Raw genomic sequence first — 12,420 nt, forward strand, 5'->3', positions numbered from 1 at the left:
ATATTTTGTGTCTTTGATCTTTTCCCCTACACTACATGTTTCGGCCTCAGACGGCCATCATCAGGTGTATAACACTCACATCGCTGTCACACTGCACCCAGCTCAAAATTTAACATTTAAAAACACTTTCCTTGTTATTATCAACTTCTACTTCGTTGATAACTGTCTGTTAAATTTTGAGCTGGGTGCAGTGTGACAGCGACGTGAGTGTTATACACCTGATGACGGCCATCCGGGGCCGAAACATGTAGTGTAGGGAACAAGATCAAAGGCACAAAATATATTGTTTGCACTTGAGACAGAGTTTGTATCATTATATCATTTATCGTATGGAGTGCAACAGGATGCTTAAATATAATATTGTAACATTATACACCTCGACACTACGTTTTTCAGCCCCAAATGACCAACTTCAGGTGTCTTGATATGTTACAAATATTTTATTAAACTGTGTTAAAACTGCTACACTGTACCTACATGTAGTGTCAAGGTATAAAATGTTAAAATAAAATTGAGTGGCGAATGGAAGAGTGTTGCAATATTTACAGACGATAAATAATGGACGTTAAGTTGAATAATTGCAACAGGATGCTGAAATACAGAATCCACAATATCCTTATATGTTTTAAAATGTTTCCATATTAATTTGAGACTATAATACAAAATGCAGGATTGGCTAACAATGTTATTGTGTTTAATGAGAAAAGAAATGGCAGAAATCTTATAAGGGAATGACCCAATATGTCAGGTCAAAATCTCGCCTGAAATTTGCTCATGTAGAATACCCATTCAGAATCAACTGTTATGTAAAATTTCGGTGCTGATACACTGTGTAAGAGTGCAGAAATAATGTTCAGAGTTTGAATATAATGAAGTTCACGTGTCGTAGCAGTGCGCCTTGTACTGGCATGAAATATTCTGCCCTTATTCCTTTCCAGTGTGGATTTGTGATATGCATAACGGAATACTGTGGTTGCTGTAGTGCAGGCATGTCCAACTTCAAACAGGTTGTGATCGACTTTTTAGTTTCAAAACTGCCAGTGATCTACCACCCCTTCCTATCGTATCTTGCTTTAAGCAAAAATATTGGTAACATTAACATGACACATGATGTTTGATGTAAAAGCAACATATATATTGTAAGTACAGACTACTTTAATACATGAAGAAAGCAGTCTTCTGGGATTTGGCACCGTGTATATGTGGTGTTAACCGATGTTTCGGAGGAACGTATCGTCTCCATCTTCAGGGTAGAAGGAAAAATATAAGAAAGCTGCAAGCGAAGACACCGTAAGAACTGGTAAAAGCAGACTGGTCCCTTCAAAATCTGAATATAATCATATTATATTACAAGTGAATTTACATGCTTTTCACAAATAATTTCCTTATAGGCCTATGAGATCGACCCAAAATTATCCCGCGATTGACGTGTTGGACATGCCTGATGTAGTGCATTGAAACATGTATGGCCTGCAGTGTTCACTTATTTATACTACATAGAGAGTTAGACTACTACTTATGTAATATTACAGAATAATTAATAATGAGAGTTTTATACTCATAGGATGTCAAGGGAGAAAGATTTCAAAATGTTATCTAACATGACATAAAACTTGAATTTGCAATAACCCTTCATTTGTTATACATATTATATATGGCTATATGACATATATTATAACAATACTTTTTACATTATGAATCAAACAGAATTTACAGAAAGCTCATGAAAATAAAATTAAGATGATTACTGTACACTGTTACACCACGGTCACTGCCTCTGTGAAGATAGCACTGACTACGTGTAGTTGGGTAGGGACATGGACTTACCTCAGGAATGTCTGCACCTGAGCTATGTCCAATCTTGCAGCTGAGTGGCCTCTCCTACCTTACTTTTTCTATAACCATCACTGTTCTCCACTCCAGTAGCCAAAATGACTTCTCAAAATGGGGAGTATGGACTGAGGGTACTTTTCAAGAGTCTGAGTTCAAGGACTGAATAGAAGGTGGAGTCTTAACACCAAATCAATTACCAATATTTCTTCAGGATGGGGTTCTGGAATAAGCTGAAGACATGGGGTTTGGCCATATATTATTATTATTATTATTAATTTACACTAACTACATATTGTTGTTACCTACTGTATTCACCAATATGAGTCCTAACCTCTTCATAACCTAGCCCTAGGTCGGTTCCCTAATCAGAGTCACCGTCTGATGATCTGTCTACACTGGGTGAATCTACTTGCTTAGTACAGAAACAATTACTGTTGCAAGGAGCAGAGCACCAGATGGTTCCATGCTGCTGGCTGAAGAATCCTGGCCCTTGGTCCTGACTTTGCTAATAACAATTCTGGCAACAACCAACAAAGCTTGCTTTCTCAATAGACCATTTGCTAGCACAGCCTCTGGCTGCCAGTCTAATTTCTATGTGGAATCTGTGTGTGTTTCTTTACCTGACCTTGGCATATGTCAGCTGCAACCTCCTATATCAGCATTTCACAATGCCCTAATTAATAGCTGCTGTGTCATATCTGCTACCTCAGTAATCTACTGCTGACTCTTACTAGATGTTAGGCAAGCCTGTCCTTACATTATTTCCTCTCTGTTACAAAGGTTTACCAAGTACGCTTTGGGCCAAAGGGGATTAAAACACCCATTATGACCTTAAGGGCATAACATACACATATTTTATGTTACAGCAGCATTAAGAAAGTTAAGTTGTGTATTGTCTGTGCATGCACAACACTCATAAAGCAACTACCTCCTCAGAAGTCTGCATACCTTACTTCACTATCCAGTCACCACAGGAGAATATCATGTCACCTCATGTTGCACTGTAATGACATGCAGATTTCAGTTGCACATTTATTTTTTTAGTGATTTCTTTATATCCTGCACAATGTATCAACAGCTGAAATTTTATGTGTAATAATTTATAGATGGGCCCTGAACACAAGCAAATTTCAGGTGAGGTTTCAACCTAACAAACTGGACCATTCCCTTGTTAGTGCTGAAGTGACATTCTGACCAAGTCTGATCACATTTATTTTAACTGCAGAATTGTGAACATAACCTTGTTACCTAGTGCCTACCAGATAACAAGAAACCTTACATATTAAAAGGTTGCAAATAAATTAACAGTTACTTATTCCTTACCTTCAGATAATTTCTGTCCATGGGTGTGACAAGTTTGAGACTCAGTGTATCTCCAGCATCTTTTATGAGGTTTACCACATCTTCATGTGGTGACCACTTAACATCTTTGTCACCAATTGCTACTATGAAATCTCCTTCCTTCATTCCTCCAAACTATACATCAGAAAACAGAGATTCATGTAAATTTGCTTCTTCCTTGTTTTCAAAAGCACTAGGGATTAAGTTATCTGAAATAATCACTCTGCCCCTCATTTTTTATAATCATCATATTTGGAGGAACAAAAATTACAAGTATGTGAAAATGAAGGGTCAAAGGAAATACAGGGAGATGAACTAAATAGAGTGAAGAAATTTACACATCAAGGGCCTTGGTACTTGTAATCTTAGAGTAGTTAAATATAGGAGACTGTGATGGGTTGAACACATATCTTGGATGAGAGAAGCATGAAACATGCAGAGTTTGGTTGTAAACCCAACTGAATGCTACAGTTTGGATAATAAAGACAAAGATGGGAGGACAATACTAAGGTGGATCATTGGACTAAAGTAGCTCAGATCAAATCTAATGACAAACCCTTACATAGTGTCAAACCTTCTGTTTCTAAGAGAATTAGTATCTTCCTATATAAACAAACATAAAATGTAACAAAAGGACACTTCAGCTAATCTAGATATATGTTTCTTTGATTCTACTGTCATCATATATTAACTAATTCCATGCTACATGTCTTCCTTCTACAATCAATAGCTTTCCAGCAGATCAGAATATTCCATATTTTGATACCCAAAAGTTTATGATCGCCATCACAAAAAGTTGACATTAGACCCTACCATGAATTACTTTAGTTCAGATCACATAATCACTTAGGTCTCTAAGATCTTTTAATATTATTCTCCAACCTACGCTGAAGCCTTCTTAAGTTATTCCAACCAAAATTTTGTGGACATTTCTTGCTCCCTGATACGTGAATTATGTTGGAAAACCTACATCAGCAAGGCTTCCTTGATCCACTCCAGCCACTATAACAGGCCCATCACCACGAACTGAGAATCCAAATCCTTCACCACCACCAAGCCTTTGTAACTGAACAGATCTTGGTGCAGTCCAATGATGCTTTGCTGAAAAGATGGCTACAGGTCCAAGAGACCGGAACAGATCTTCTACACGGAACTGAGAGAAGTCTGGTGGAGTCAGTGACAGCTGGAATTTGGTAGATGCTGAAAAATTTAACAACTCACCCTACATAAAAATGAAAAAATATAAACTTTATTGAATACATTATTAGATCTCAAGACAGCAAGATCCAAGTTGTGGAAATGAGCTCTCCAAGAGTATATCCTAGATCTGACATATTAAAAGACAATGGTACCCTGGTAAAAAGCATATGTGGATCTATACATATACCTCATATGCCTTCATGGCGTACTGCTTAATTAGTTAAGCACAGGGACAACTTTCACCTTGGTAAATTCTCCATGAAGAAAATGCCCAAATTGCTTAGGCAAATAGCCAAAATGTGCAAAGAATGTAAAATCTTAAAATCTGTGAAAGTTCCATCCAGTTTGGATCAAGAGAGGGTGAAATTGCTAGGCCATGTAAGAATGGAAGAGTATCATACAACTACAAGGTAAAATGCTAATGTATGCAAGCACATGTACGAGTATGAATATGTATGTGCTTGCACATTTCTTTTGCTAACAATATGTTCCAAGTGAAAGAAGGTACACAGATAAATAATTCAAAATCAGATGTTATCAGGAAGTGTCACAGAACTGTCATCAAAATTCGGATTTTCAAAAATGTGAATGTAGTGGGACCAGAATTCCCATGTGTGATTTTTTACTCACAATGCAATGAGGAACATATTCTCTTTTATGAATGTCATAGCTCACATATGGCAATATGACTTAAAAGATCAAGGTCACAAATAAGTGAATTTCATTATTTTTACTCACTGAATCAAAATCCATGTGTGTAACACAAAAAGAGCATTAAAATATCAAAAAGGTTTTATCTTTTCAGTTTTCAATAATACAGTGTGTTTTTGAAGAGTAGTCCCTGTTTTTCAGAATTCTGCAACCCCTTGTATGCAATTTCACATAACATACACTTCACACTATGTAACTGGCCATGTGATTGTTTTTAATGAGAGAACACTATATAAAATATATTTAGGAAAGAATAATTAAATAACAGATGAATGAATCTGGTGTAAGAAATTGTCTTTCTCAAGTGACACTAACTGTTGGAAATGTGACACTTTGTGTTTTCAGCAGCCAGTGCTATAAGGGAAATAATGAAGAGCAAACAAACTCCTCAAGAATACTGTCTTCTGGGATATGAAGCCATGTAGTTTGTTGAAAGTGAACCAATATTTTGGAGGAACATTTCACCTTCATTTTCAGGAATGAATAAGCAGACCAAGATACCAGCGAGAAAGGAGGTGGGATTCTGTTTGCCACAAGCTTTCTTGCTGGTGTTTTGCTGAGCTTATTCGACCCTAAAGATGGAGCCAATATGTTCCTTTGAAGCATCAGTTGACTTTCAATGGAATGTGATATGTCCCAGAAGACTTCCTAAACACAATTTGGAGGATCTCAAATCCTAAACATACTCCTATTTGCAAAAGTAATATGTATAAAAATTAATATATGTATAAAATAATATGTAATACCTGTAATAATATATGCTTTCTATGAAAGCATTATTATATGCCCTTTTTTGAAAATGTCTTCTAAATCAATGATTCTTAATTAAATACCAGTTCACAAATTTTAGTCAGTATTACATTATATGCCTATTTATTTTACCTCAACCACAAGAAATAGTTTTGGAGGTAGTAACTTTTTATGATTTTGCTGTATTTGGATTTGAGGTTATTGGAGCACTGATTATGAAGAGTATTGTCTCCTGAGAGGTAACACTGCATACTCATATAAAAGTTCACTGACTTTCAACCCTGAAAGTGAAAACAGTGAATTCCCCTAAATGGTTGCTTGACATCTGCTGGACTGTGTGGCATATTTACTCATGGACTATGTGGCATTACACGATTACACCAGAAAATAATACTCTTTCATTGTTTTTCTTACAGCTACCAAATTAAAAAAAAAAGTTTACCATTGTGTCCAAACTAGATGTAAGATTTGGATTATTTGTTGTAGTATGTAGGTAAGTCAATAAGTAAGTTACAAATAGATATAGAACTTAAATAAGAGTACTGATTTGAAAAATGCTTTCATTTCTCGACATAATCTCCCTGTACACTGAGGCACCTGTCCCATCGTTTCACAAGCCCCTGAAAACCAGCAGCATAAAATTCTTTGGGATGCTGTCGGAACCAGGTGGTAACTTTCCTTTCAGCAGCTTTATCATCGGGAAAATGTTCAGCCGTAAATACCGACTCCTACTGTAACATCCTCAGGAAACTTTGTAAGGCCATTCAATGGAAGTGACCAGGACTCCTCACCAAAGGCGTGTTGCTCTTGCATGACAACATGCATCCCCATACTGCCAACAAGACAAATGAAACGCTGCAAAATTTCAAGTGGAAAGTCCTCACGCATTCTCTGTATAGCCCCACCCTTGCTCCAGGTGACTTACATTTGTTCGGCCCTCTTAAACATCATCTTTCGGCTGAACATTTTCCCAATGATGAAGCCGTAGAAAGGGAAGTCACCGTATGGTTCCGACAGGAGCCCAAAGAATTTTATGCTGCTGGTTTTCTGGGGCTTGTGAAATGATGGGACAAGTGCCTCAATGTACAGGGAGATTATGTTGAGAAATAAAAGCATTTTTTCAAAAGAGTACTCTTATTTGTTTAAGTTCTATATCCATTTGTAACTTACTTATTGACTTACCCTCATATCTAATTTGTATGTTAGCCAGACTGGCTGATATGGTAGTAGAGTGAGTTGGTGTCTGTGTTCCCATTCATGCATCACAAGAAAGGATTAAAGAAACAGTATAAACTTGTATGGCAGAGTGCACAATAAATAGGCATTAAACCTCAAAACAACTAAACTGGATATTCCAAAGGATCTGTGCATGATACTCTACAACTGGCAACAAGGTAAATAAGTGGCATCATGTCAGGTCCACATGCTATGCTTGAATAATGCAAGATGCACAAATAAAAACGTGTTGTGTGGTCGGTAAAATTAACTCTAATATTGATTAAATACACAACAGGATGCAAGAAACAATTAAACAACACTATGTTGGTACCTAGAACATGTGGAGGGTCAAGTAGCTCCCGGAAATCATCTTCCTCCTCTGCAGATGTATAGGCTTCCAGGGCTCGGCTATGAGACTTCTTTAGCACTCCTGCAAGTGCCGCCTTACCCTTGAGCTCTCTGCACATTCTATGTACTCGTTGGCTTTCTTCATGCCTTAGCAGTGCTTCACGCAAGTGGGCACGACCTGAAATAAGAGAATTCTTTCTTCAATAAGATGTGTAATGTGATTCAAAATCAGGTAAAAGAGAATAGTTATCAGCTAAAGCAGTTTCCATCATTCATTGGTAGTACAGTGTTATGAACAAAATGTCATGTACTTTTCCATTAATGTGTCTTTGGGTTCTTATGTCACTGTGCTCCAATTCTGGGCTGCATACCTTCTGCGTCTATCCACTTTCCTTTTATTATATATAACTAGGTGGCATCTCCATTTGTTAGATTCCAAGAAAACAACATTTTCTACATGAATTATTCATAATTTCACATACTTGTTTAGTTACTGCAGTTACAAAACAACAAATTAGTAGATGATGGCGCTATCAGCAGGAGGCATATATTGCATATAAAGGTGGAAGAAGGATTTTTCCTTGTATTTCATTAAACATACAACATATTCAAAATTGTTTAAAGTAGTAAGGCATGTATCGCAATGGCATGTCTTGCACAGTGATCCACTTTTTAAAACTCTGATGCAATTCTATTTTAACTGTGTAAAACTGAAGTTTACTGCACAACTGTCACTACATACATACATACATACATACATACACACACACACACACACACACACATACACACATAGTCATTACATTACATGGATCCAAAGTTAGACAAAAATGACCACAGGATGTGGAATAAGCCATTATATATATATATACATCTGAAGATTTCTTGTAAATACACAGTGGTTTATTTCATTTCATTTATTCACCTTCCATAAATCCTGTTGAGAGTACATTCTCATGCAGATGTGGAGATTGTCCTTGTTACAGTCACAACTAAGGATTACAGTTGTCATCCAATAGCATGCACATTTGTATAAAATACTGATAAACATGTACAATATAATAAATAAGTCAATTTTAGTAGTAAAAGCAATGGCAAACCTTATACAATTTGTACAGTTTTATGCAAGTCTATTAATTAAAAATTAAATAGTTAAAACATAATGTCATTAATGAGTTTTGTATAACATACATTAATTATATAATAAATTGAAATAAAGACTAGTATACAGTAATATAAAAATTGTGTATATCTAAAATAAGCATCTAAAAACCAGAACACAGACTGACAACCTTGTCTTCTTTTAATTGTAAAGTAAGACAACTACTCGCACCTTAAAAAGATTTTAAGCAAAATATTCCTGTAAAGAATAAAAAGAATGTAAATATAAAAATTGTTTTAATTGTACCTCAAAACTCTTAGTGTCACTCGATATATCCTTAATATATTGTGACAGATTATTATAGACCTTTGTTCCTAAACAGTAAACTCCCTTTTGGTATTTACTCAAATTTACAAGAGGCTGATGTAGATTATTTTGCTGTCTGGTATTTATTCTATGAATCTCTGAATTTACTATGAATTTGTTTCTATTTTTTATCACAAAGCACATAAGAGATAGTATGTACTGAGATGCCAGTGGTAAGATTTCTAATTCTCTAAATGAGTTCCTGCACGAATTCCTCCTTCTGCATCCCAACATAATTCTAATTATATTCTTTTGCATTCTAAAAATTTTTACACTTTGGGGTGAGTTACCCCAAAAGGGTAAACCATAATTTATAATAGAATTAAAATAAGAATGATAAACCATTTTTAAGGAATTTATGGACGTGTATGGTTTAAGCGATCTTATTATGTAGCAGACTGCACTTAGTTTAGAACTAATATACTCAGTGTGGTATTTCCAGCTCATTGTGTCATCAATGAATATTCCAAGAAATTTAATATTGGGTATATTTGTAATTTGTTTTTTATCATATATAATTTTTATTTCAGATTTAGGATTTTTATTTCTAGCTGTAAATTGAATGTAGTGGGTTCTGTTAAAATTTATAGAAAGTTTGTTTACTTTGAATCATGCATTTATACTATGAAAAGCATTATTTATATTTACACAGAGATCATCATAGTTTGAACTTTTAACTAACAAACTAGTGTCATCTGCAAATAATATAGGTACAGTTTTATCATTTATAGTTTTGAGTAAATCGTTTAGATTGTGACATGTTGTGCAATGGAGGACAACCCCTCCCTCCCCCAGCAGTGACGTGGCAGCTCTGGCCACAGTGACATAGCCCCCCACCCGGGCTACGTGGCACCGCTTCCTACTGTGATGAGACACGCAACACAGCTGTGACACGGCATCAGGCAACAGCGGTACCCATTACGAAACAGGCAAACACTGCGACTATATAAGGGAACTACACAGCCGCTGAAGATAGTTGGAAGTGAGTCAGCAGTCAGTCAATCATTGTGTGTTAAGGAGTGGCACCGTGAAATATAGCAGCCGCCGAAGACAGTTAGTGCGTGATCAGGAGTTCTTAGTGTGTGAGCCGGAGCAACACAGTTGGAGTATAGCAGCAGTCACGGAAAGAAGAACCGGACACATGTGAAATTGTGTAATTTGGAGTGTGTAATACAGAAAGACTTGTATAGCTCCCGTACTGTGAAACGTGTAGACTACTGAAGATAGAGTGAACAGATTATTGCAAATAGGGTTATACAGTGTGAAACCCTGCAGAGTGAAGAGATTATAGTGATTAGGGTTATAAAGTGTGAAACCTGGCAACAGTGTGAAGAGATTATTGTGAATAGGGTTATAAAGTGTGAAACCCTGCAACAGTGTTGTAATTAATTGTAGCCAATACTTGTAGGTTGTTAAATAAACCAGTTAACAATCCGAATGGCGTCCTCAGTGGCTAAACACGTTACACTGGTGTCAGAAGTGGGATTGGACTTACACACGTGACCGACAGGATTTGAACTCAAAACACGTTACAATATAAATGAGAAATAACAATGGACCCAGAATTGAACCTTGCAGAACACCATGTCTAATTTTGCCCCATGTCAAAAATTCATTGAGATTAAGATTTATATTTGCAATTATAACCCTTTGATATCTATTTCTGAAATAAGATTCAAGACATAGTTTAGCTTTACCCTTTATCCCATAGAACTCCAATTTCGACAACAGAACCTCATGATTAACACAACTGAAGGCCTTTTCTAGGTCACAAAAAATGCCTCCTATTAAGTTTTTGCTGTTTAAGGTCTTACAAATTTCATTCACTAACTTGTATATAGCCTCATCTGTTGAAGATTTTGTTCTAAAACCAAATTGTTCTTCCGCTAAAATGTTATTGTTATTTAAGTGCTCAATCAATTGAATGCTCATAGCTTTTTCTAATACCTTAGAGAACGAAGTTAAAAGTGATATAGGCCTATAGTTCGAAATATTTGTTTTTTCACCCTTTTTAAACAGCGGTCTTATTTCTGAGTATTGTAAACAATCTGGGATAATTCCTTGTGATAATGAATTGTTGCATATGCAAGTCAAAGGAGAGCTAATGAAAAGGGAACTCATTGTTAATACTTTAGTAGATATTTCATCATATTCATAAGAGTTTTTTGCTTTGAGAGATTTAATTATATTTTCAACTTCCTTAGTTGATAAAGATTTAAGTTTAATATGTGGAAAGGGATTTATAAAAGTTTTCACATAAGGTCCCTCAAATATACATCCATGCATATACAGAGTGTGCCAGGAGGAGAGGTCAATATTCTGCGAAAACTGAAACAAGCAGACATCAAAATGACAGAGAGCCATAACAAACTAAAAAAGAAGAGGAGTGGGGGATCACTGAGAGGACCCCTGAGGACTACGAATAAAATCACAATATTGCGTTTTTAACAGAAAAAAGGCACAAGGACACAAACCATATCAGTTCAAGATCATAGATATTAAACATTAATAAGATTTTAATCAAATAATTAAAATAACTTATATAAAAACTTCTAAGTATGTATTATGAACTTTGTAATAGTAGTTCCTGAAAATATTGAGGTTATGCCTTCTGAAAATGGTCAGCTGACCAAAACAAAGAAAAGCAATAAATACCTATAAATTGAACAACACTGGGCGGTGTTAACACTTATTATTCTATAATTTAATCATGGCGACTCTTCTCATTATACCAGACTTGTGATGCAACATCTCGAAGACACTGTCCTTAATCGGTGGATCAGTTGTGACAGTACCATTAACTGGCCATCAAGATATCCAGACCTAATACCGTTAGATTTTTGTTTATGGGGTTGGATGAAGAGTAAAGTGTACAGAAGAAAAATGAATACACAAGGTGATAGGCTCAGTCACATAATGGATGTTATTGCCTGCCACGTCCTCACACAAATTGCAAATCACATTGATGTTAATGGTCAAAATTTTAAAAATGCATTACGTATACTAGGTAAACTGAACCAACTTTGCCACTTGAACAATAAATTCTGGTATTAGGAACAGTATATAATGCACTGCGTTCAATGAAGGAGGATACTTCACAACACCGCTTTGCGGGAACAACGCTCCTCACAGATTTCTGCTGTAATTGACGATGGCAGAATGAGTCATGGTCAGGTGGTGTGATCTTGTCACTGCAGTTAAGTCTCATTAATAGTCAGTCTGTGTCAGAGATTTCAACAGGCAGTTGACATTTATACTGAAATGAAATCCACTACTGAACAGTGTCTCTTTATTGTCAAAATTTTTCCAAGGAAAAAAAATTACAGTAAATTTATCAGTAAGTTTCATCATAAATATCCTGATGCGCCAGTTCCAACAAAGTTGTGTGTATTCAAGCTTCTGAAAAAGTGGCAGACCACAGGTTCAGTGTGTGACATAAAGAAGCAATTGAAGAGGATTGTGCTGACCAAAGAAAAAGTTCTGGATACTGTGCCACAACTACAGACCAGTCTTCGAAAATCATTGAGACACTTAGCACAGAAAACTTGTGT

General features: G+C 35.9%; 1 protein-coding gene across 3 annotated transcripts in view; it reads right to left on the bottom strand.

The window, feature by feature from the left end:
* Positions 1 to 12,420, bottom strand: part of LOC111871457 (rhophilin-2) — a 326,650-nt gene that overhangs the window by 6,882 nt on the left and 307,348 nt on the right. For all 3 annotated transcript variants that reach the window (XM_023864599.2, XM_023864600.2, XM_023864601.2), the window contains exons 10-12: positions 7,385 to 7,579; positions 4,145 to 4,374; positions 3,157 to 3,309 (exon numbers count right to left, since the gene is read on the bottom strand). In XM_023864599.2, the coding sequence (XP_023720367.1) occupies positions 3,157 to 3,309; positions 4,145 to 4,374; positions 7,385 to 7,579 (578 nt within the window). The remainder of the gene's footprint in view (positions 1 to 3,156; positions 3,310 to 4,144; positions 4,375 to 7,384; positions 7,580 to 12,420) is intronic.

The sequence above is a fragment of the Cryptotermes secundus genome, unplaced genomic scaffold (assembly GCF_002891405.2).
Source record: "Cryptotermes secundus unplaced genomic scaffold, Csec_1.0 scaffold434, whole genome shotgun sequence".
NCBI lineage: Eukaryota > Metazoa > Arthropoda > Insecta > Blattodea > Kalotermitidae > Cryptotermes > Cryptotermes secundus.